Source organism: Epargyreus clarus, unplaced genomic scaffold (genome assembly GCF_041222505.1).
Source record: "Epargyreus clarus isolate Ecla_fem2 unplaced genomic scaffold, WU_Ecla_fem_2.2 ptg000018l, whole genome shotgun sequence".
Classification (NCBI taxonomy): domain Eukaryota; kingdom Metazoa; phylum Arthropoda; class Insecta; order Lepidoptera; family Hesperiidae; genus Epargyreus; species Epargyreus clarus.
The window spans coordinates 10,205,820-10,233,173 of NW_027332226.1; the positions used below are offsets into that span (position 1 = coordinate 10,205,820).

General features: G+C 35.0%; 2 protein-coding genes across 2 annotated transcripts; one reads left to right on the forward strand and one right to left on the reverse strand.

Moving 5' to 3' along the window:
* Positions 1 to 1,941: 1,941 nt before the first annotated feature.
* LOC140749461 (acyl-CoA Delta(11) desaturase) lies at positions 1,942 to 8,302 on the reverse strand. The gene is made up of 6 exons (XM_073082500.1): positions 8,178 to 8,302; positions 6,201 to 6,543; positions 4,667 to 4,797; positions 3,986 to 4,191; positions 2,933 to 3,118; positions 1,942 to 2,303 (listed from the first exon to the last, which is right to left on the reverse strand). The coding sequence occupies exons 1-6, from the start codon at positions 8,196 to 8,198 to the stop codon at positions 2,063 to 2,065; spliced, it is 1,128 nt and encodes a 375-aa protein (XP_072938601.1). The 5' UTR covers positions 8,199 to 8,302; the 3' UTR covers positions 1,942 to 2,062.
* A 4,096-nt stretch (positions 8,303 to 12,398) lies between these two features.
* LOC140749647 (uncharacterized) lies at positions 12,399 to 27,068 on the forward strand. Its single transcript, XM_073082761.1, has 11 exons — positions 12,399 to 12,609; positions 12,983 to 13,152; positions 14,873 to 15,440; positions 15,652 to 15,853; positions 16,076 to 16,246; positions 16,792 to 17,012; positions 17,248 to 17,459; positions 18,665 to 18,816; positions 20,899 to 21,018; positions 21,405 to 21,571; positions 26,983 to 27,068. The coding sequence occupies exons 1-11, from the start codon at positions 12,399 to 12,401 to the stop codon at positions 27,066 to 27,068; spliced, it is 2,280 nt and encodes a 759-aa protein (XP_072938862.1).
* The last annotated feature ends 286 nt before the right edge of the window (positions 27,069 to 27,354 follow it).

Genomic DNA, 27,354 nt, shown 5'->3' on the forward strand with positions numbered 1-27,354 from the left:
TTCAGTAATAAAAATATATATTATAATTTTTGTTATAAATGAATAGACTTTTATTTTATGCCAATACATAAGCCACACCAAAATAATTGGTTGATGTTGGTTTGATTAGTTCCTAAGTAAAGTAATATCTGGCAGTGTATATTTCCAGATTGACTTGTCTCTAAACATTACATTACAATTATTATTATACTTAAAATTTAAGTTTCACAAATTTATGGCTGTATAAAAATGCTTTACATTTAATTTCTTGTTGGATTTGTTGTTATTAAGTTATAAAAATCTTTTGTATAGTGATGGGCTAATGCTTATTATTAATAATCTATCTGTAATAGAAACTTGTGCATTTCTAGTAGGCTGTTCGGTCTATGGTAAGCAAGACATTGAATTAAGTGATTGTTAACAACTGGCTTTAATCCGACGAAAAAATATTATTTGGGAATTATATTACTTTCTGTATAGTAATTTACGTGGTTATAATAATAAATAATAATTGATAATTGTCAGAATGTAGATAATAATAATTAATAACACATTATTAGTAAAAATGTAAAGTAATAGAGATAACTGTATAAAATTATTTGGAAATAAAAAGCTTTGTACAATTTAATGTATGTTATTTATAATCAAGTCAATCAATATCAATCATTGTTTCAAGGTGGGATAAGGTGGTGGAACAAATCGTTAACGTAATCATCGAGAATTCTGTGAGTGTGACAAGTATCAGCATTATTGTTTACGACTAACTACTCTATCAGACCATCTTGGTTATACCAAAACATGTTTAACTTATGTATTAACACGTTCTTTTTTTATATTATAGGAGTAGCAGACGAGCATGTAGTCCACCTGATGCCCTGATGGTAAGTGGCTACTGCCGCCCATGAACATCTGTAATCAACTCCAGATAGGATTAGATATTCCTACCTGAGGTCAGCCACAGATGCGCTGCTACCCCTGAGGACTAAGGTGGAACGCCTCGGAAAAGTCTGTCTCCCTTACCAAACCCTTCAAACCGGAACACAGCAGCGCCTAACACTGCTGTTCTTTCGCGGTATATTAATCTTTTTTCTTGGAAACTGGTAAAATTACGAATTATTTTCATACTTTTCAGTTTCTTAGCAATGCTTTTAAAAAATTAAAAAAGACATTATTTTCTGACTAGGCTCGCTTAATTTCCTGTTAATAACAATTGGTTTGATTTTCAATCAGTATTAAAAATAGTTAATTGTAAGTGCTGTAATGCATTTTTATTGCCCACTGTCGGCACAGTATAAGTATTAAGTATCTATATCCTTATCTGTGCTGTCGGGCATAAGCACCATGAAGTTATAGGTAAATATGGAGGCCAGACTTAGAACAAAATCTTGAGGCAAATACCTACGTATCTCCATCCCGCTTTCTGTGGGCCGACCTCTCTTTCTAGTGTGGACTATAGTATTGCTATCTTCTTCTTTAAATCTCCTAGAAAATTCTTAGAATTAGTAACCACACTAGCCTAACCAGAAGTTAAACACTGTCAAATAATTTACCTTTAAATAAATACTTGAACTATGATTAGTTCAATTGAAAATCCCAAAATCGTAGGTCACGTATGCATATCTGGGTTGGCAATTCAACGAATTATAATCCCATTTCTTAAGGATTCGGTAATGTGGCAACATTGGCCCTATGTGCCAAAATAAATAAAGGTTACCCTACTTAGACAGAGAGGGTCTGCCCACAGAGAGCGAGATGGTGATACATAGGTTTTGCTTCAAGTAGGTATTCGAAGTGTGTTCTCCATATTTACCTATAACTTCATGATAAGCACGCGCGCACTCTACATGTGGTAGAAGGCCTCTAGTATAATCTACCAGGCTACTCGTGGTTATAAATACCTATCTATATTTCTATGGGGTGTAGGTGTGTAAATGAAATAGTTTTTATGAGATAGAATATTATATTGCTACATAGGTATTACTAACTAAAATTATTTAACATGATTTTAAATATAATAGTCGAAAAATATAATATAGGCAAGTATATTATATTCCACTAACTTCCACTTATGGCAATTATATGGTCAATGTGAATGTGTCGAACTCCTATTTTCAATAACGGATTGAATGAGGCTGGGTGACGCTTGCTTCATATCATAAGCCCAGCCGATTTTGGCGAACATGTCCAAGAAGATTGTGGTAAGGTTCACGTAGTAAGGTAATTCTGCCGCCTTGTAATCCCATGGAAACGTGTGGTGGTAATTGTGCCATCCTTCGCCTGATGCTACGATGGACACCCAAAAATTTTCAACGGGCATTATGCTCCTAAAAATGATAAAATTATTTCATTACAATTTTTATAATTAAAAAATTGTAAAATTGTAAAATTTCTGCCCTGTTATATTTTCTAGATACAAACTCAACTAAAACTACTAAGACCAATGATGTAAGTTGAGTTTGGGTAAATATAATTATTTTATGGCTTGAAGACACAGAATCTATGAAGGGACTTGTCGGTCTTTATACCTATTCGCATAAATATCTTGAGCCATCCAGGCCAGAGTAACCATTATGCAACGCGAATTAGCAGTTGATGGACCTAGTAAAGACAGATACAGATTCCCACTTAGCAATGACAGTTTAATTTACATAATGAGGGGTTTGACTGTCATATCCGTTACGTAGATAGATAAAAGACTAGATATTTTATATAACATTTAAAACTATACCTACTGCATTTCATTACCAAAAATCTGGTAGGATGGTTATTTAAGAATAAAAATGATTTTAAGCTGTAATCAACCACATTAACGAAATGCATGTCAAGCGTCAAGTCATGGATGCATCTACTTCAGGGGACTGAAAATATTTTTTGAACTTTAGGTATGTTTCCACTATACGTATTGATAATCGGTCAATAATAAAAATGAGTAGGTAATGTGGTTACTACATACCGATCATATGGCTTGCAGCCCCACAGGTGGGCAAAACTGTTGACTGACCAGGTGAAGTTAAGGCTGAGCAAGTAACGTATGAATGTTTGGATTTGGATCGCTCTGATCCAAGACTCGTCCCAGCACACCACGCAAATCACCACCGGTAAGGTCATGCAAAACAATAGTTTGAAGATATTGAAGTGCCTGAAAAAAAATATTTTATACTAGGTTGAGTTTAATCTTTAGGATTTTGTTTTAAATTGTGACTATGTTAGTTAAAATACCTGTCTTCATAACTTTTACACAAGCATGTATTTAAAATTTGTAAAGATATTGCGTGGTGACTATAATAATGTAAGTAAACAAGTCTCAAAAAATCTTGCCTCCTAAGACCTGTTTTGCGTACGCTGCCTAAGACGTTAAAGTTACATAAAAGTAATATATCGTGGATTCGTTTGTCTTAAATAGTTCTAAATAAAGGTCTATGTTTCACGTGGTATGGTCACAAATTACAAATTATTTGGATGCCTTTTTACAGTTTTTTCTATACATATTTTATATATTTTACTTAACTTTTATCAAAATAAAATTGTTTATCACCTTTGACATATAAAGTAGATAAACTTTGTTTTTTACACTAAACAACTTGGATAGTTCAAAAGTTATCTCTATAAGAATGATTTGACCGGAGCGATATTAAAACACGTGTAGGTACAAGAAATTATGAACCAGGCAATTATGTGAACGTCAGTTGCTATAAGTCGAAGGTATAATTTCGGGTAGGTACATGATAATATATTTCATGTTATTTTGTTTAACGTGGTTGAAATCGCTGGCAATGTTAGTGGTTAAATACATTTTCAGTGTGGTTATTATTTACCCACACTTGACGGATTCAACCATGGATTTCAAGTAATTCAATACAAGAAGTAGATTGAAAGGGCATTCCCCTTTGTTATTCCAACGAGTTAGTGGTATTGTTAAGATTGATTTATAGAATACAAGCATGTAGAATTAATATTAGATTCACACGCAATGACACACATCTACTATTTCAATGATAATACTTACTTGTTATAGAATTTTAGGAGAGGATCATTCGCTATATCGCTCATGTCAATCTTAGCTCCTTCTTTAAGTACATGTGGGTGCTTCTTCATCATGAGCCATCCTATGTGCGAGAAGAAGAAACCACGATGAACATTATGGGGGTCGGCTGAAGTCTCGGACATCTTGTGATGTAGACGATGATCGCGCACCCAGTTATACAAATTATTCTGTAAATTATTTATATACATAAAAAAGATTCGTAAACATCATGATGATGATAATTGTAGTGTGCATAATATATCTACTCTAATAATAAGGATTTCAGTTACCTACGTACTATATAGGTATGTTTACTAGGAAGGAAATTCTTAAAACTTACGTAAAGGACTCACTTAAGAAAAATGGTGAGAAGAAAATATATATTAGGTAGTATTATAAGTTTGCATGATATGTAGATTCTAAAACTTTAGTGTCAACATAAACTTGACTTGTACTGGCTGTGATATGAATATATATATATATATATATATATATATATACATATATATATATGAATGTGATGTCAAGTTCATCAAGAAACTGAAGTTATGAAATAAACTTTTTCGCGTCCTTTTTACGTATCTACAAGTATGATCTCTTATCATCAAGCTGTGGATATTTACAGTTGAGTTGTTTTGAATACTTTAAATGTATTGATATTACCTGGCCAGCGATGGAGTAGCAGAATAGAAGAAATATTTGCAGAGGCAGTTTCGCTTTGAAAGATCTATGGGTCCAATAGCGATGCGCCCCTGCTGTAACACCAAATCCAGCTAGCTCTCCCAGCAAGAAAGCTGCAGATAATTAATAAAGCGTACATGTACTTATAATTGCATGTAAGAAGTTTTACTTCTTTGGCGTAATTAATAAAAAAGAGCGTAGTAGACAAGCGTGCCACCCGATGGTAAGTGGCTATTGCCGCCTAAGTAGATCTGTTATCAACTCCATATAAGATTATATTCCTAGATGAGGTCGCCGACAGATGCGCCGCTACTCCTAAGGATTAAGCTGGAATGCTCCGGATAAGTACTTTGTCTCTCTTACCACAACCTTCAAACCAGAATACAGTAGCGCGGAACATAGCTGTTATTAGGGATAAATAGGTGTGGCGGTTGACACAGGCGCCGCCAAGATATTTTAAAGGAGGTGCATAGTCGTGTGGGCCGTAGCGCAGGTTCATTCCCACTAGTTCAACTAATTAGTTTGATCGCGCGTACTATCGAAATGGTCTTATAAAATGTTGAATCAGGCCCGGGGCGGAAGGTTGATTAAATTTTACAAGCTACTATTTACAAGTCTTATAGACATTTGGAGGAACAACACCGGAATTTGTAGTACACATTTATAAGTATTTCACTGATTATTTAGTCCTGACGACCTTTCTTTCTTTGCTGCTAAATAGGTACACATTTCTGATTGTTTGGTCTGTTCTCTTTGTTTCTCGCCAAACAAGTAAGGTTGTGTTGACTTTTCGTCGGCTATTTCGTCGTCTTTATGAGTATTATAGAAATATATAATTTTCTGCAATTTTATTTCGAAAGGGTTGGCAACTGTATTTGAAAGTCCTTCAGGAACAAAGTTCTAAAGTCACCACAACTAGTAGAAATAGTTGATTTCTGCATAATAACAATAATTAATTAATCTGCTGTATCTTGATTTAAAGGGTTTATTAACGGAGAAACAATTACAAGGCTTACGCTCTAACATAGTCCTCGAGGGTAGTAACGCATTGTTGGGCGATATCAGGTAGACATTAATCCTTTCTGGAGTTAATTACATATAGATGTGCATTGCAGTGATAGCCTAGTGGTTAAGAAACGCGGCCTCTCGATCGAGGCGTCCGTGGTTCAAATCCCAGGCACGCACCTCTGATTTTCAAATTTATGTGCGTATTAGAAATTAATAATTATCACTTGCTTAAACGGTGAAGGAAGAGATCGTGAGGAAACCTGCATACCTGAGAGATTTATAAAAAAAATCTTAAAGGTATGTGAAGTCTACCAATCTGCACCTGGCCAGCGCGGTGGGCTATGGCCTAATCCATTTCATTCTGAGAGGAGACCCGTGCCCAGCAGTGGGACAGTAATGGGTTGATGATGATGATGATGAAGATGTGCATAGGTGGCGGTGACTACTTACCATTAGGTGGAAGGCATGCACTATTATTACTAACATGGTAAAAAAGCATTCTACTCACCAAACCATCCGGTTTGCCACTTAGGTAATATTCCGTTGTATAAGGTGTACGAAGACCACCCTATAGTTATTATGTGAAACAATAAAATGGGCACAGCACTGGTCCACTTAATAGAGGTAACGAAACCTTTATTTTTCTCCCATTTCCTTATTCCCGCAAGAAATTTTGGATCAGTTGGTGATAAGGTTTCATCATAGTAGGGGCTTATTATTCTTTGATGTGTGTTTGGTTGTCTTTCAAATGTATGGTCTGTTTCACAATTTGGTTCAAATTTACTACAAATTTCATTTTGCAGTGGTTCTTTCAGAAGTGACGTTTCGGTGATAGTCGATGGAGCCATATTCTGAAATGAAATTATATTTTGAACCCACTGTAGATTAGATACATATTTATAAGAAATATAATAACGGTAAGAATATTAACGTGATCAGCAGGTATCGGGTATTTCGAACATGTTAGTGCTATAAAACATTAATGTACTAACGACATGTACTATAAATTCGATTTTCCACTTAAACACTTATGGTAGAATAAGGGCTGAGTTTCCGTCAAAAATAGAGGAAATAAAAAAAAAGAGTTTATTTGATTATCTTCTTTAAATAAACGTTGAATATAATCACATACAAATACATTTGTTAAATATATCTATATTTAAAATTAATGTATAATAACATTAAAAAATATTTATTTAATTTATATAATAATTAAAATTAATATAAATAATAACAATGACAATATTATTTATAAGATGCAACGTCATTTCTCGGTAGAGTAGAACAATTAATGTGTCTATTGTACCTGATAACATCTTATTTATTTATTGTTATGTACTTACATGGGAACACGAAAAACATTAGATTCACTTTTCACTACATTAATGTTTCCGTTGAAGACTCATACTAATGTGTGCTTTATTACTAAAATATTTGCCTTAATTGCATTTATGCGAATTGTTATGGGTTGATCACGTCTTGTACGTGACAGGGCGCTATATTAAAGTGGAGGAAGTCTCTATCACGTTGATGAAAAAAGTGTATTGATTATACATTATTATTTAATTCAAAGAAAGTAATCGTTGAAATCATATACCGTTATTATTACAATGAACTAAAATTAGAATTAATTTAGGTACATTTCGTAGCAATGTTTGACGATTTATTAATTAAGGTAAGTAGTGTTTAACAAACACTAAACATGTTGGTAATATAGATGGTCGGAATTTGCATTATGAATGGGGAGGTAGGTATGTTGTTCTACTCGAGTATGCCCGATATTCTCGTCACATATTCGAGCGTCTACCGTCATATAACTCAGCGTGCAAATACCTAAATGTTCGCAGATTAACGTAGAGGTATTTTCAGAAATGTTTTTGCCTAAGTAATAAGTATACATAAAAGTAAATAACATCTAATTTTTATTCATTTATAATATGATATTTAATAGGAATATTTGAATAAAATATATGTATGTAAGTTGTACCTGTATGTAATCTAAAATAAGAAAAAAATAAGCAGGTACCTATATGTTAAAATGATATTATTTATGTAAGTTTAAACGAAGTTTGGCGTGAGGTAAGTTCAACACAAAACTCACACAAGATTAGTAGAAAATTCGTAGATCTGTTTGTTTTATGTATCGTTCAAACGGGTTATATTTGTAGTTGGCTTAATTATTAGATAGTTAATGTATTAAGTTAAGATTTTTTTTTTAAATATTAAAATAATCTTAACTAAATTATTTTAAAAATATCATTGTTTCGAATCATCTAGGTGCCGGTGCAATATTTATTTGATTTTATTAGTTTACGAGCTTTTGCCCGCGGCTTCGCTCGCGTTACGAAGTAACATTTTCATTCTCTATTTTATTCCCTTGGGGGTAGAATTGATCAAAATCAAACCTGCACGTCAAATTTCAGCCCGATCCGTCCGAATTAACCCCCAAAAACGATTGCTAGAGTACATAAAAAGGACTACTCACGCTGTTCGATCCAGTTAGCATTTTTGAAAAATCATCACGCAGAGGAATTATTATTGGGTACTGTTGAAACACAACGCAGACACGACTCGCTGCGATAGTTTACTGAAGAAGAATTCGGCGTTTTCATCATTTTTTTCGCCAGCTCTCGTTAATTGAAATCATAATATTGTCACTTATAACACACCTCTGCGTCCTAGAGCGATACTTTACAAATATACATGTCGTAACTATTGGCGTCTGCATAGATCGAGCAATCTCTAACGTAAACAATTTGAAAATAAACATAAGAGAAACGCTTAATGTCAGCGTTTCGATGTTTCTAATTTCAATTTAAAGAATGGATATGGATCTACATTTTCGTCGTAATTTGTACCTGTACAAAATGAATGTTTGAAAGGTGCTTTAAGTATACCTAAGTGAATAGGAGCTACCATCGTCACAACTATTTCTAGCCTGCGGCAGTCTTTGCGTTTAACTAGATTGATGTGGATACCAATTGACTTACCTACATATGAGATGATCATAGCCCTTAGGCAGGTAGGCAGTAAGGCAGGTAGAGACCCAGTTCTACATGGAGTAGAACTGGGACTCTACCTGCCTTTGTCTACCTGGACTGTACTACCTGGGACTGGGAATGGATTTGAAGGTGGTAGAACACTTTGTGGTTCGACTCCGGCGGCACCACCGCCACACCTATTTCTGCCTAATAACAGCAGTGTTAAACACTGCTGTGTTCCGTTTTGAAGGGTGTGGTAAGAGAGACATACTTTTCCGAGGCATTCCAGCTTAGTCCTCAAGGGTAGCAGCGCATCTGTGGCCGACCTCAGGTAGGAATATCTAATCCTATCTGGGGTTGATAACAGATGTCCATGGGCGGCAGTAGCCACTTACCATCAGGTGGACGGCATGCTCGTCTGCTACTCCTTTATTATAAAAAAAAAGTTGTTCATAGATGTCCATGGGTAGTTCTAGTGGTCACTTACCATCAGATAGGCTGCATAATAGTTTACTACTGTTCTATAATAAAAAAATAGACATTTAAAGTTATACAGTTACCCAAAGTTTTGTAATAACTATTATTATAATTGATAAAACTGATTGATGTATAAAATTTTAATATCAAAAAATTGAAGAAATAATACATTGGAGAATTATAAAAATCACCAAGATTTTCTCGACATATTCAATTTTATTTGACATAAAGCATAGACATTAATATCAACAGTGATGTGTGTTCCAATAGTTCAAAATTAAAAATTCATTCCATTCCATCAATTCGTCCATTAATTAACTTAGCAGTCCTATTGATGTATGGTTCACTTACTCGTAAGTCATCCATAATATTGTCAATTGTATTGTGTTAATGTAGATCTATCTAAACTACCTTTTGTGAATGGAGTTACATAGCCTTAAATGTCAGCCCAGTGTATTGTATTGCGTTGTCGTGTATTGGGGTTGATGTATATAATAGGTAAACCTACAAAGACAGCGAGTATATAAATGGAATATGCATAGTTTAGTCCGTTGTTCAAAGGACACGCTACTTGTTAATAATAAATTGAGTCAAGCTTAACGATCCCTATAAAGATGTTGTATTACAGCCAATGTCGATGAACTTGGAAATTCTGAAAGTCTTGTTTTACCCTGTCAAAAGTTTAATACTATAATAAACCAGTAGTAGTGACGCCTTTACAGTTGAACCACGAAGGGTTGAATCTATGTAAAATTGTACGATTACATTTATACGGTTCCTTTAATCAGGTTAATTAGTGCATCATAGTAGCGCATAGTATGTATGTAAGTTGTACCTGTATGTAATCTAAAATAAGAAAAAAATAAGCAGGTACCTATATGTTAAAATGATATTATTTATGTAAGTTTAAACGAAGTTTGGCGTGAGGTAAGTTCAACACAAAACTCACACAAGATTAGTAGAAAATTCGTAGATCTGTTTGTTTTATGTATCGTTCAAACGGGTTATATTTGTAGTTGGCTTAATTATTAGATAGTTAATGTATTAAGTTAAGATTTTTTTTTTAAATATTAAAATAATCTTAACTAAATTATTTTAAAAATATCATTGTTTCGAATCATCTAGGTGCCGGTGCAATATTTATTTGATTTTATTAGTTTACGAGCTTTTGCCCGCGGCTTCGCTCGCGTTACGAAGTAACATTTTCATTCTCTATTTTATTCCCTTGGGGGTAGAATTGATCAAAATCAAACCTGCACGTCAAATTTCAGCCCGATCCGTCCGAATTAACCCCCAAAAACGATTGCTAGAGTACATAAAAAGGACTACTCACGCTGTTCGATCCAGTTAGCATTTTTGAAAAATCATCACGCAGAGGAATTATTATTGGGTACTGTTGAAACACAACGCAGACACGACTCGCTGCGATAGTTTACTGAAGAAGAATTCGGCGTTTTCATCATTTTTTTCGCCAGCTCTCGTTAATTGAAATCATAATATTGTCACTTATAACACACCTCTGCGTCCTAGAGCGATACTTTACAAATATACATGTCGTAACTATTGGCGTCTGCATAGATCGAGCAATCTCTAACGTAAACAATTTGAAAATAAACATAAGAGAAACGCTTAATGTCAGCGTTTCGATGTTTCTAATTTCAATTTAAAGAATGGATATGGATCTACATTTTCGTCGTAATTTGTACCTGTACAAAATGAATGTTTGAAAGGTGCTTTAAGTATACCTAAGTGAATAGGAGCTACCATCGTCACAACTATTTCTAGCCTGCGGCAGTCTTTGCGTTTAACTAGATTGATGTGGATACCAATTGACTTACCTACATATGAGATGATCATAGCCCTTAGGCAGGTAGGCAGTAAGGCAGGTAGAGACCCAGTTCTACATGGAGTAGAACTGGGACTCTACCTGCCTTTGTCTACCTGGACTGTACTACCTGGGACTGGGAATGGATTTGAAGGTGGTAGAACACTTTGTGGTTCGACTCCGGCGGCACCACCGCCACACCTATTTCTGCCTAATAACAGCAGTGTTAAACACTGCTGTGTTCCGTTTTGAAGGGTGTGGTAAGAGAGACATACTTTTCCGAGGCATTCCAGCTTAGTCCTCAAGGGTAGCAGCGCATCTGTGGCCGACCTCAGGTAGGAATATCTAATCCTATCTGGGGTTGATAACAGATGTCCATGGGCGGCAGTAGCCACTTACCATCAGGTGGACGGCATGCTCGTCTGCTACTCCTTTATTATAAAAAAAAAGTTGTTCATAGATGTCCATGGGTAGTTCTAGTGGTCACTTACCATCAGATAGGCTGCATAATAGTTTACTACTGTTCTATAATAAAAAAATAGACATTTAAAGTTATACAGTTACCCAAAGTTTTGTAATAACTATTATTATAATTGATAAAACTGATTGATGTATAAAATTTTAATATCAAAAAATTGAAGAAATAATACATTGGAGAATTATAAAAATCACCAAGATTTTCTCGACATATTCAATTTTATTTGACATAAAGCATAGACATTAATATCAACAGTGATGTGTGTTCCAATAGTTCAAAATTAAAAATTCATTCCATTCCATCAATTCGTCCATTAATTAACTTAGCAGTCCTATTGATGTATGGTTCACTTACTCGTAAGTCATCCATAATATTGTCAATTGTATTGTGTTAATGTAGATCTATCTAAACTACCTTTTGTGAATGGAGTTACATAGCCTTAAATGTCAGCCCAGTGTATTGTATTGCGTTGTCGTGTATTGGGGTTGATGTATATAATAGGTAAACCTACAAAGACAGCGAGTATATAAATGGAATATGCATAGTTTAGTCCGTTGTTCAAAGGACACGCTACTTGTTAATAATAAATTGAGTCAAGCTTAACGATCCCTATAAAGATGTTGTATTACAGCCAATGTCGATGAACTTGGAAATTCTGAAAGTGTCTTGCTTTACCCTGTCACACAAAAAAGTTTAATACTGTTTTAGAAACCAGTAGTAGTGATTCCTTTTGCAGTTAAACCACGAAGGGTTGAATCTATGTAAAATTGTACGATTCCATTTACACAGTTTCTTTAATCAGGTTAATTAGTGCATCATAGTAGCGCGAATCTATACGGTCTCTGCCACCAGTCTATGTAATTTAATTTGTTCTTTTTTTCTACGTAACGGGGCATATAAAAGTCAAAGCTAAATTCTGATATTCCTGCTCGATTCTTGTGAACAATGTTGGACACGAACCTGTACATTTTGACAGCTGTTAATTTTCAGTTGACCATGGGACAACTCGGGGTACTAATAGTATTGTTGGGACTATGTGTGGGTGCCCATACAATATGTCCTAAATCTGGGCTTGTCTCGCTACCTTTCATCGTGGATTTCGCAGTGTGGCGCGGCTGGCAACAGGCCATTATCTATCCCGTCAATCTTGAACCAAGTAAGTTTTATATTAAATAGTTAATTAGTACCTATATTTTTCATTTGTATTCACTTTTAGGCTTCATATACATTTATTAAGCAGTGATAGCCTAGGGATTAGAAATTCGGTTTCTTACTCAGAGTGTCCCGGGTCAGAATCCCAGATATACAGTACTGTGTTTCAAATTTATACGCGTATAAGAAACTCATTATTTGTCACGTGTTTAAAAGTTGAACGAAAGTATTGCGAGGTAACATGCCTGACAGATCAGTAAAAAAGTGCGCAAATGTGTGTGTGATGTCCACCAATCTGCATTTAGCTAGTATAATGTTGTATGGCTTAGATCCTTCTCGATTGATTTGCGATTGCTTTACTAACATATTTATTGTAGGTTGTCGCTGGGCTATAGTCCGATTAGTAAAATGCTTAGCCATAAACGGAGTAGCAGCAGCCATTGAAGTTCGTAGCAACATTCGAGTACGCTCTCGCGTGGGCATCGTGGTATTATCTCCGCCGCTTCGACGAAATAACACCGAGCGACTAAGTAAAACTGTAAACGAGGTAACTATTACGCAAACATCCTAGCACCACTAATACGCGATTTAAATATTTTTTTAAAGATTCTGCAAATATTTATTTTTATAATAATACATAACTAACTCCTATCTATACATCGTAGCAGGGTTTCTCAAAGTTGAGCACACGTACCACTTGCAGTACGCCAGTTAAAAGTTAGAGGGCACGTGACAAAATTTACATTATGCCAGTTATAGTCCGCGAGGCCTAAGGTGAGCTTTGCTGGTGTATGAGTGCACATGGATGGTGTAGGTGTGAAGTCAGATTTAACAGGTTCAATGCCAATACGATTTTGTTAATTCCTTCTTAAGTTGCCGTCTATATTTCACGATGAACTCGTCAGGCGAGTCGCTGGCACTACGTACTAATTTAAAAATTATGTCGAATCGGAATTCAATACCATTGTTATATTTTTCTTCCAAAACAAAAGTTATGTACTTTTTAATAATAAATAATTTATGTTTTTATTGTCATATAATAAATCATTGATTAAAAAGTCGAAGAACTGCGGCAGTGGACAATGCAATTGTAATTCAAAGCATTGTATAATGCATTTCTTTTTTCTTAAATTATAAATATAGTCGTGAATTAGAGCCACCGTGTAAATGTTCATATTAGCGTTTATTTAGTCTAAATTTTGACTTTCAGTAGAAAATACGGACGGACGCGTTTAGCGAAAAACAAACGAAATTTATGTCAACTCGGGCGAGCCGTTGGCACTGAACGTGTTAAGCGCGATGCCTCTTTTAATTGATTTAAACCGGTTTATACTGATTTTTGGCCATCGTGCATTTTCCTCACTTCATGTACTGGTGGCAGAATTGTTTAATATTTAATATTTTGTTTTTGTATTCTATTTTTTAATAAAATACTCGTAGCATCTAATATAAATAAACGTGAATGTGGCGAATAATTTAAAATATCAAAAATTTTTTTTTTGTTGAAATGTAACAAAAATATTTTTTAATTAGCTATAAATGAAACGTTAATACTTGGTACAATTCATGAAATTGAATTTTATAAAAAATGTAAAGATAGACTAAAAAATAAAAGTAAATAAAATAAACTTTGTTGTAGTTAAATCTACCATTCTTCTGCATTGTACAATTATCAAATCACAGACTTAGCTCTGAGTCTATCTAGACTTACGCGACATCTGATATTCTCATAAAATTGTACAATGTAACAAAATGGTGGGTTTAAATACTACAAAGTTTATTTAGTTAATTTCATTGCATATTGTAAAAATATTTTTTTACTATCATTTATTTAAATATATACAAGAATACCTCTTCAACTTATGTACCTAAATAAAAATTATATAATTTATTTTTGCAAGTTTTTTATCTGACTCTACTTTTGTGTCCACTCACACTAATGCAAAGCTCAGCTTAGACCTTTCGGACTATACCTACTTAGCTAACCAAGTCAATAAAAAATCCCACTTATATCTATCATATTAACACATCTATGAGAGTTTGAATATTACTATTTTAGTTTTTAATAAAACATCTTATTCGATCTATGACCATATTTTTAAAAGGGGTATGCGAAGCTATAATTGAGAATCGCTGGGTAAATAACTGAGGTCACAACTTTAAAATTAAAATGTCACTTGTTTGAGCTTCCTATTCAGAAATATACAGCTGAATAAATAACTCTGAAAATTTATTATTAAATTCTATCCGTCATTTTGAATTTTCAGCTCACAAATATGGAATTGAATACAGCTTCGTATGATTGGCTATTGTTAGCAAGATCGGAGCGTGATCTCCAACTTTTCAACAGTGTTTTGAATATAACGGCATTTCGTTTTGATCAGAACACTATTGTTATTTATCCTCGGAACACGGAAAAACATTCTGAGTTGCTCGGGCTTTGTGACACTAACTTTGTTTATAGCAATAACAAACGTGGAAACAATTATAATTTTAATTTAAGAAAGCATGATCGCCGAAATAGTTGTCCAGAATATAATTGCATAAAAAATGAATTCGAAATAAACTATTATCGTACGTCCCTAAGATTTAAGAATATTACAAGAAATGCCGAATATACAACGTTTGGTAAAGTGATGCCACTACTTCGGTCAGGTATTACAAGTCTCAACAATTCGAGATTATTTCAAACGTTAAATGTAAGTAGATTTTCATTGAGACAACAATTTACTAATTGGAGTAAAAGTTACGGAATCAGATACTTTACCGGAGGGATTCACGTCGTGCAATATTTCAAAGTTCGAACTAACTCTACGCTTTACGCTTCGTATTTGGGTAATATTATTTGTAACTTCTTAAATTTAATCTATAACTTAAGATTTAGCCTTCTAAACAAAATTTTGAAGCGTACTAATTATGTTACGAGTTCACCCTTTATTTCACCTATCCGAAGGTGATGTTCAATTACTTAAATTAATATGTACCTACCTATTTGGACATATAATCGTAATAATTACTGCGTTGTTAGAATTGAATTATGTTGTAGGTGTTTGGATACAAGGCAGTTCCATGTTAAGATTAGAAGTGCCATATTCAGTGGAGGAACGGAACTTTTTGGGTGAAGAACTGATAGTTGGTAGATGTAATATTAGTGATGATGGAACAACGGTAATGGATGATGAGAGACCTGCTGCCCCCGTGTTGCTGGATGATATCCTCGATTTTATCAACATTCGTTTAAATATAACGTAAGGGCTTTCTTAAAGAAGATACATTTGCTTTCGTTACAGCTATTTAGTATTTACCTACTATGGCGACACAGGTAAAAAAATGGAAATCGATAAATACTATATTTAAGTTATTTTTATAACATTGTGTCACATACCCTATTTACTTATCTTTCTGTAGCCTTACTTCACCTGGTAGTTGTTTAACTTTAAAAATGTGTTATTTATCATTTCTTTTAATAGATCCGTGACTCGATACTACGGGAAGTTAGGTTTCCGGACATATGAAGGAGTGTGGACTGGTCTTCTCGGAGCGCTCATGGACTCTTCCGTGGACGTGGCTCTCGAACCTGTTACGGCTCTTACATCTCGATATCAAGATATGGATTTCATATTTCCGATAGCAGGGACTATGTACGTACTAACAGTAAAAAATATTGAACATAACAGCTATGGTTTAAAATTTAAATTCCATTCCAAATCGATTGTTAGCACTAGAAACTTCGGACACGTTGTCCGAAATCAAAACTCCATGGAACGGCTCGTTGTCCAAGGGCACATGGAAGGCAAGCGGTCACGCGGACGATCTCCTACACGTTGGACCGACTTAATAAAGAGTACCACACAATCGTCCATTACCCAATGTTGCCGCAACGCTGAAGACCGCAACAAGTGGAGGCGCATCGCAAGGGTGGCATCGTCCAGAACCGATGCAACATCGTGAAACCACGACCGCTCTGTCAAGAGTGAACGACTAAAGAGAAACTAGAAACTTATGTTTTCGCCTTCAAGTTAATTCCATGGCAGTTGTATTCGGGTTTGAAGGTTCTGGTGAGAGAGATATACGTATATGAGCCATTTCAAGTCAATCTTCAGTACTACTTCTATAAAATTCCTAATGTCAGTAGGAGATCTGCGAAATAAAAATGTAGGTGTTTTAAAAATGTACATATTTCCAGGTGTAATATCTACATTCGTCATCAAGAAACCTCAGCAGTGCGCGATATATTCTTAGCTCCGTTCAGCGCCCGCTTGGTGGCGTGTGTGGTTGCAGTGGCCCTCATTGCTGCTATCACGGTTGTCCTGATTAGTAGAGTTGCTACAAAACTTTGCAACGAAACACGAACTATTAGTTGCACGGAAGCATTATTATGGTCGGTTGGAATTCTGTGTCAGCAAGGTCTGTTTTAAATATAGTAAGACTTACTATAGTCTATTTGCTTGACCTAGATTTCTAAAATATTATATCTGTATGTAGGTATTTTCTATAACACGTTCATTGCCAATCTTAGATAACTTTAAGGTAGTGCAGTTAAGGTCCTTAAACGCATATCCTGAGCACACCTTACATAGAATAAATGACTTATGTTTAATGTAATTTTTGTGGCTTGTAAACTTGTTTCACTTTCTTGAAGGTGGACCATGGACCCCTCCAAATCCAGCAGCCAGTATAGTCTTAATAGTATGCTTGCTTTTTGCGGTGGTGACGTACAACGCATATGCAGCATTTATCACGTCCGTTTTGTCGGTGCGAGTGCCCAGCGTGGAAACTGTCGCTGATGTACTTCAATCACCTAATTTCAAGATTGGTTACATACGAAATGGAGCAGACCAAATGTATCTCATGGTAAGAATATATTGAAACTGGTGGTGCCCGCGACTTCGCCCGCATTTTTAAGAAATAATATGACATACATAAAACAGAAAATTTGTACCTTCATTGGAATGACAATGGCGCCATCTTCCAACTCCCAAACCTTCGTGGGTTCTTTCTTAGACATCAACTTTGCTAAAGATCATCACTTGATCAAATGCATAGTTTACGATTCAATCCTTACTAATATCGATTAAAATAAACGACTTTTTGGTCCAAAAGATTCACCGATTAATCGATCTTAGATAGCCATCCCTAGTTCCCGTGGTATTTCCGGGATAAAAACTATCCTATGTCCTTTCTCATGTTTAAGACTATCTTTGTACAAAATTTCATTAAAATCGGTTCAGTTGTTTAGGCGTGAAGAAGAGACAACCAGACAGACAGATAGACAGACAGACAGTTACTTTCGGATTTATAATATTAGTAAGTAGTAAGGATGTGTGGTCTATGGTAGAGGCCTCGGCCGTGCTATGTCGACGGAGACATAATTTGAAGTTATGTCGTTGATTTCTGTTATGACCTATTTTCTAAATAGTTTTTTGTGGAGTCTGCTATAATGAACCAGATATAGGCAAACGGCTCAAACGCGGGTCATTGAAGATATTAAAGAAAGAATCGCAGTCCAAGGATCTAAAGTGCTCGAAAATACCTAAGATAATGAAAAAAGGGCAGACAAAGTTATAGAATGACAGTTATAGATACGTATGTAATTTAATTACATTCGTACATACATCGTTCTCATATTTTTGGGCGACGAATAGTTGCTTAATAGAGCGAGAAGAACTTTTACGTGATGGCAGCTGATAGACAACTGTTACGACCCTACAAATTAGGATCAGCTTTACATATATTAACCTCCTTTGACATCGAAAATAAAAATTCTGACCTTTGACAGTTGCAACCCAAGTGTAACATTTCAGTGGACTAAATGTACAGGCACCGCAAATGGAATTAATTTCACGACGTAATTGCTTCCAATTACCTAATTTGGTCTAATTAGAATGCTAAGTACGTGGGAGGTAATCGGATAATAATCTGAATTGTTAATTAATGTTAGGTCACGTTTATGCCTTGTTTTTTGTTATCGATTACATCAAAACTTATTGATTACTTAGAAAGTATATATATCGAAAAAATATTTCATACCTACCTAAAGTTCTTCAAATTTTTTTTAGTCTACAAAGGATGTCCAGCTTAATGAGTTTTACATACGAGGTTACTCCGAAGCTGAAAACTTGGTGTCCTCTGCTGAGGAAGGGCTAGCTCGTGCTGCACGCCAGGACTACGCGTTCTTCACTGGCCAGCTCGCCGCCCGCAGCACCCTCAGGTGTGACCTAGAGTACGACTACCGATCGACCGAGTGTAGCATGTGTGATTGATTGTATCGATCAATGATACAATCAATCACACATGCTACACTCATATCTCTATGCCATCGATTGATATAATTAAAAAGAATATTCATCATCAACACATACATTTTTAAATAATACTCAATCAGATATCTATGATATATATGTGATGTGATATTTGAAGGTGGTAGAACCCTTTGTGGTTCGACTCCGGCAGCACCACCGCTGCACCTATTTCTGCCTCATAACAGCAGTGTTGAGTGCTTCTGTGGTTCTGGTTGAAAGGGTCTGGTTTGAAGGATGTGGTAAGGGAGATTATACTTTTCCGAGGCGTTCCAGCTTAGTCCTCAGGGGTAGCGGCGCATATGTGGCCGACCTCAGGTAGGAAAATCTAATCCTATCTGGGGTTGATTACAGGTGGACTGCATGCTCGTCTGCTACTCTCATATTATAAAAAAAAAAAAAGAAGGTGGACTGCATGCTCGTCTGCTACTCCTATATTATAAAAAAAATCCATGCCTAAGATTAACATAGATCCCTATCTGGTTCATACATCGATCGATTGTCGATCGTCCTTATATAAACCGATATTCGATGAACAGCCAAAGTTACTACAACAATGAAACGACTATCCACTATCCTTACTCCCACTCGCCTCATTCTAGTCAACTGGATCTCAACTTCTAGATTACGGATTTTATTATATTCATTATAGGATATTTATTAGCTTCTACGCTTAGTAGACCATACATTCTTAGCTTTTTTAATGTGAGGAGTAAAATCTACTGAACGAATGACCTCGTTACGTTCATTCATTCTTAGCTTTTTGACCCGAAAAGAGAGAATCTTTATTGATAGCACCAAAGCTTGTCTTTACCTGTTTGTCGGAATTTCCGGATTTAATATTTGGGTCTAACTTCAAAGTTGCGAACATAACACTTGCTCCTTTTGGTAAAAAATACACAGTATGGGTTGATGTAAGATTGACGCTATGTCCAGGTTTTTATAAATTACCAAAAGAAAATGCCAGGGTTAATTAATTCATACGGTATATTTCGTAAGCTCTAAAACATTGTACCTACTTATAATAATTTTACCTTTATATACCGCCGACCCGCCGGTCTGGGTTAAGCAGGTTAAGCAGTATAAAACTAAGTAAAATGCAGAAGGATAAAGGTTTATACACACGTCATAAGATTTAAAACGATAATGAAAAATAGCATAAAATTTAAAAAACCTTGGCTATTTTTAATATAAGAACATTCTGTAGGAGAATCCCAGGAAAAATATTTTTAATATAATCTGATGTGACTAAATTGTAAAGGTGCTTATTGTAAGAGTATCTTTCAAAAATTTAATTAGCTTTAGTTTATGAAACCAAGCCAAACGAGTAAGGCCCTCACATCTTTTTACCATTATTTGAATACAGAAACAAATACCGTTTCGTTTTTTCTTTTGACTTTTCTTTTTTACTGTGTTATATCGTATTTATGGCCAATTTATTCTGGAATCTATGTTACACGTCAATAAATACGAGATGGCATTCCAATGTTTCTAATATTATGTCTACCTGTGATCGACATTTGAAAATTACGAGTACTTTATGCTGGACATCGTCAAATTCACAGTTTTCATTGGTAAAAATTGGAAAGATCAAATATGAATAACAGGTGTAAAACAATAAAGTAAAATTAACAATCTTTTCAATTAAGCATAAACTTAAGTACTTTTTTAATGTGACAGAAATTTTATAATTAAGTAAAAATAATAAATGAAATGAAATATTTATATAGGCCTACGGAGGCACTTACAAATTGTCCGTTAATTGTTTTCCTTTGGATCTTAACGCGAACTAAAGAATTAGCGAACTTAACTAAAGAAATCCAAAGTAGTTATACATACAATATTTCAGGCGATAGTTAGTATTTTTTTTTAATTTTGTCCAAAATAGGTTATTTACAGAGTACTTTTTAAATGTCAATAAAACCACCACCACTTCATAAGGCGTTTCGTTATGGAAAAGAAGCGGCTAATCTATGGTTAATCTGTTTGGGCAGAACTCTCAGCCAGGCGCGGGGTCGATGTGCTCTCCGAGAGTTGCCGGTTCCCTCTACCAGTGCTCAGCTGGCGTTTCCCCTGCCTACAGGATCTCCGTATGCCAGGCCCATTCTTATAAGGTAGTGTTTCTCTAAAGTGGTTTGTATGTACGATGTGTCAGCCATGGTTTTGTGTGTGTGTGTGTGTGTGTGTGTGTGTTATATTTACGAGGGGAGTGCGCGCTCTTACATTAAACGTTACAATATAGCTATGTTATATATAAGCATTGGCTAAATGTAGCTAAAGTTCATCCTTCTGAGAATATTTATGATTTTAGGGAAGTTGAACTATCAGTATAATTTCTCTTGTAAGTTTCTACTTACAAGAGCAATTATACTGATTTGCAAGTTTAGCTTCTGCTAAACTCAAACGAATGCAAAGGCGTTGGAACACGATTACCTATAGTAGGTATCGTGATCTGAAATCGATTAATCGAAGAATACAGTCGTTTTAATTTTCATTATAGTCTGCTGCAACTGCGGAGTAGTGGGATACTGGGTCGGTTGGAAGCAGCGCTCGTGCCCAGTATGCCACAATGCGCGCCACCCTCTGGCTTCGCGTCGGCTCGAGCTGCTGACGTCAGGACCGCGCTCCTATTGCTACTAGCTGGATTGCTCGCTGCTCTTTTCATTGGTAAGTAACTTTAAATTACTATCTTTAGGCAGTTAGATATTAAAGAAAGCCGTAGTGATGTTGGTTGGTTTGAATTTTGTGGCGCTAGCACCTGCTGTAGTGCAGCTTGTTCTGCATTTCGACTTTATTAAAAGCTAATGCTCTCTGGTTTTGTTATGGCGAAGTTTCTTATTTATTGGTACCAAGCAGAATCGGTATGTAACTACAGGTGCGTAATGTTTTTATGTATATTTCACAGAGTAAAGAAATAAATGTCCATAGTCTAGTCTAAAAATCTTTTCAGTAGGAGTGTAGGAAACACAATTGTGTTATGATTCATTCTTTTCAATTCAATTCCTTATCAATAACCAATCTATCTATATCTTTCCTACCAAAGTTAGAATTGTCAAATTTCGAACTCAGAAAATGGAAAGATTGGTTATTATGTATGTATTTTTAGTGAAACTTTCATCATTCAATTTTATTAAGCACGCAATAAATTGACGAAACGTGATTTTAGTAGCAAAATTTATAATGAAAATAAATAGATATTTAAAAAAAAAAAAACTTCACGGGAGCCAGGCACTGTTTATCGTGGAATATTATTGTTTTTGTAACTTTGCAAGTTGTTATAAGTAATATTAACGTTAATATTCAATACCTTACTTAATTTTTGTTAGTGTTTTTAAGTAGTAGTACATTTGGCAATCCTATTTACTGTTTGTTGTAACCTTAAGGGAAATCCACATTAGTGCGATTTCTCTACGATGTCCGCGCCAAATTGCTAGTCCGCTCTGAAGTTGTTCCGAGCAGGTGTAATCATACAATTTGTTATGGCTACGCGATTCATTTGTATATTCAGAGCGGACTAGCAGTTTTACGCAGACTATACCTACTGTAGGTTAATTGTGTGAAAAATACAAATTAGTTTTTAGGAGTCCCTATGATTCCAGGATTAATTAATGTTAAATTTATTTAAGATGCACCTTAAGACAATGGACTATCGCACGACCCCAGTCAGATTGATATCATTAGGTATACATAACTTCCATTTTAATTGTAGTAAGACTGTTTTATAGTAAACTAGCAGAACCCGCGGCTTCGCCCGCATAAAAAAATATGATATGACATACAAACAACTGTAATCGTAAATTTGTACCTTTAACAATTTTAACAATAAAGTAGCATTAATATTTAATTAATAAAAGCTTTTTTTTTCGTCACTGTGTACCTAAATTGGTCAAGCTTTCTTCAGAAACATACACTAAAACTCTAATTAGTGGACTGTAATGAAACTTTATTTAAAATATAAGTTTCATGTAGGATATAATATTTATTATTTACACTATTCCATAGGAACCGTCCATCTATGGGGCCTTACATACAGTGGTTCTTTCCAGGATCTCTGACTGGGCGATTAGAGCTCTCATTCTTACCACCCGCAACTCCAGAAGTCCCCCTTTAGTCTCGTACGACAGGCAGGGGATACTGTAGCCCTGTTCTAGCTCAAAATTTTTATCCAACATCTATGTATCTATCACATCACCATCACTAATCCACGCATAGCCACAACCATACCCCACGGCAGGACAAAATGTTGGCACATAGTGTGTCCAAAGTAGTTGCGACGTATCTAATCAGTATACCAAAATGTAGGCCAATTTGAATAAACTTACGCATTATCATATATAAAACTAGCAGAACCCGCGGCTTCGCCCGCATAAAAAAATATGATATGACATACAAACAACTGTAATCGTAAATTTGTACCTTTAACAATTTTAACAATAAAGTAGCATTAATATTTAATTAATAAAAGCTTTTTTTTTCGTCACTGTGTACCTAAATTGGTCAAGCTTTCTTCAGAAACATACACTAAAACTCTAATTAGTGGACTGTAATGAAACTTTATTTAAAATATAAGTTTCATGTAGGATATAATATTTATTATTTACACTATTCCATAGGAACCGTCCATCTATGGGGCCTTACATACAGTGGTTCTTTCCAGGATCTCTGACTGGGCGATTAGAGCTCTCATTCTTACCACCCGCAACTCCAGAAGTCCCCCTTTAGTCTCGTACGACAGGCAGGGGATACTGTAGCCCTGTTCTAGCTCAAAATTTTTATCCAACATCTATGTATCTATCACATCACCATCACTAATCCACGCATAGCCACAACCATACCCCACGGCAGGACAAAATGTTGGCACATAGTGTGTCCAAAGTAGTTGCGACGTATCTAATCAGTATACCAAAATGTAGGCCAATTTGAATAAACTTACGCATTATCATATATAAAATTTGCACCCGTCCACGTGGTCGTGCATTTGTCTGAATAGACGTTATCTGAAATTTCACGTTTCTAAGTTCCAACCTAAAAGATTCCCGTATACATACATATAACACTTCCTTTACCTCCTTAGTAGAATTTCAAAAACATCCTTTGTACATATGCATCAATAAATACTTTATCAGCAAATTTCTGGAAGCTAATATTCAACACCAGCGGTTGGCAACCCGACACCCACGGGTGGTGTGTGGCCCGCGACTTTCCCTTGTGGCCCGCGGGTAACGCACAGATTACTAATAATTGGCCAAGTGCAAGTCAAACCCGCACCTGGAGGGTTCAGTACAACCAAAATTTTCATTTTTTTAAATTTCTAGTATTTAATATTGCAACAGCCATTAAAGTACACACATTGTGAAAATTTGAACTGTCTACCTCTAACGGTTCAAAGGTTAGTTGGAAAAATAACGAATAGCAGTTTGTTGTATGGGGTTCCCTTTTTGTTTTCAACTTTTTTTTTATTTTTAGTATTTGTTGTTATAGCAGCCACCATTATGCAACCTCTGTAAAAAATTCACATGTCTATCTATTACGGTTCCAGAGATAGAGCCCTGTGACACACGGACAGACGGACAGACAGCGAAATCTTAGTAATAGGGTTCCGTTTTTATCCATTAGGTACGGAACCCTAAAAAACCGCTGTTCTGCACTTCAGCACGCACAATACATTGCCATGTTAAAAATATATGTTACTACGGCCCGTGGAATTTCGCCTTACACTAAACTTCTCTGCACTCTGTTCTTTTTCCAGACACGCCAAAGGAAGTAACTTCAATAACGGTTTTTAAAGAAACTTTCTTTACTTATAGCACCCTAATGGGGTTGATTGTTGGGTTGCTAAAAATGCTGAAACAGATGTGTAAACAGAAGGGTTGATATTCCAAAAACTGTTTTATAGGTGTTCTATTATTTTCAATCAGAAAGCCAATTAACAATTTTCATAGACTTTGCTTAAAAAGCTGCGGACTTCTAAACGAAGTTTCCACCCCTATTTTAGCTTCTTAAGGGTAGATTTTCCGTAAAGGGTGTTAAATAAGCTCTATTATTTCGAACCAGAACGCTAAATGCTGTTTTTACAATCCTTGTTTCCAAATTAACCGAATTTAAAATAAAGTTCTATTTCCCATTAATCGAACTTAAGGGTTGATTTTCCAAAAACGGTAAAATAGGTGTTCTATTATTTACAATCAGTAAGCTAAATACCAATTTTCATAGACTTTGTTTCAAAATCTGCGGACTTCCCAACAAACTTTCAACCCCTATTTTTCCCTCTTAAGGGTAGATTTTCCATAAATGGTGTTAAAAAGTTCTATTATTTCCAACAGGAAAGCCAAATGCAAATTTTTATAGACCTTGCTTCCGAATTAACGGAGTTTGAAATAAAATTCCAACCCCCCTTTAACGACCTTAAGGGATGATTTTCCAAAAACAATGCAATAAGTGATTAATTATTTTCTATCGTAAACCCAAATACCGATTTTTATACAGTTTACATCAAAACTGGGGGACTCTCATACAAACCTACAACCCGTATTTAACCCAAATAAGGGTTAATTTTACAAAAACGATAGAATTAAAGTTCCATTATATCTTACCAGTGAGACAATGGCTAACTTTCATAATGCTGGCTTTCAAATCGGAATTTTTTAAAATAAGCTGTCAACCCTTATTTTACCAACTTAAGGGTTGATTTTCCAAAAATGGTGAAATAGGTGTTTAATTATTTTCTATCGAAAACTCAAATACCGATTTTCATACAGTTTACATCAAAACTGGGGGACTTTCATACAAACTAACAACCCTTATTTAACCCATATAAGGGTTGATTTTCCCAAAAATGCTAGAATTAAAGTTCCAATATATCTAATCAGTAAGGCAATGACTAACTTTCTCAGTGCTGGCTTTCAAATAGGCAAATTCTAAAATAAGCTGTCAACCCTTATTTTACCAACTTAAGGGTTGATTTTCCAAAAACCATGAAATAAGTGTTTAATTATTTTCTACCAAAAAGCTAAATACAAATTTTCATAGAGATTAGATCAAAACTGGGGGATTTTCATACAAACTTACAACCCTTATTTAACCCACATAAGGGTTGATTTTCCATAAACCGTAGAATTAAAGTTCTACTATATCTAACCAGTAGAGCAATGGCTAACTTTCATAGTTCTGGCTTTCAAATTGGCAAATTTTATAATAAGCTGTCAACCCTTATTTTACCAACTTAAGGGTTGATTTTCCAAAAATGGTGAAATACGTATTTAATTATTTTTAATCGAGACCCCAAATACCGACTTTCATAGAGTTTGCATTAAAACTGCGGGAATTCCATACAAACTTCCAACCCTTATTTAACCCACATAGGGGTTGATTTTCCAAAAACGGTAGAACTAAAGTTCTATTATATCTAACCAGTAAAGCAATGGCTAACTTTCATAGTGCTGGCTTTCAAAATGGCAAAATTTAAAATAAGCTGTCAACCCCTATTTAACCACCTTTAGGGTTGATTTTGAAAAAACCCTTAGATTAGATTTTTATTACTTTAAATCAGAAAGCTAAATACCAATTATCATCCAGTTTGCTTTAAAACTGACGGACTTTCATATTAACTTTCAACCCCCATTTAACCCCCTTAATGGTGGAATATCAAAAAATCCGTTCTTAGTGCGCATCTACATTATAAAATGAAGCTATATTCCAAATTTCATGATTGTAGCTTCAGTAGTTTCGGCAAAACCTTGATTAATACGTTTCGAACGTGAGTATCCTTTCGCTTTTATATATATAGATAAAATGCACGTTATAAGTATTCTCATTGAATTGAATAATATTTTTATATAGTTATGGATGTAAACAGTTACTGAGTTACAAATATAGTATAGCCAAAAAAAAAACAACTGACATAGATTGATAAACTTTATTTATCCTACAAAACTTTATTAAAATATACAGTCGTATGTTTATGTAAATAGATGGCGTGACTGTCACCAGTGTGGAGCACTGCATCGCCACGGCAACGGTTGAACTGACCTACCCTAAGATTTTACACGTAATATCTAGTAAAAAAAATATTTTTACAGGTGTTGTGGAGTATTGCTGGAAAAATCGATTGCAGTTACGAAGAACATTAGTTAAGTGTTATATTCGTTTTACATCTTTGTTTTAGTATTCGTGTTTTGGAAAATCTGTAATCCGAACCGATTGTAATGGACGATAACCGACATCGTTATGATTTATTAATGTGGTGGCATCTATTGGACTTATTTCTTTTTACTTTACGGATTTTCTGTTTTGAGTTTTCTTTTCACATCCATGTCGATGCGAAAATGCGAAGTATGCGAAATGAAATTCTAGATTTGATGTGAGGAAACTTATTGAAATTGTTAGACTAGACTTGTAGGTAAGGATTGTAATACTCGTATGTACGACTTCTCTAGGAAATAAGTAATAAA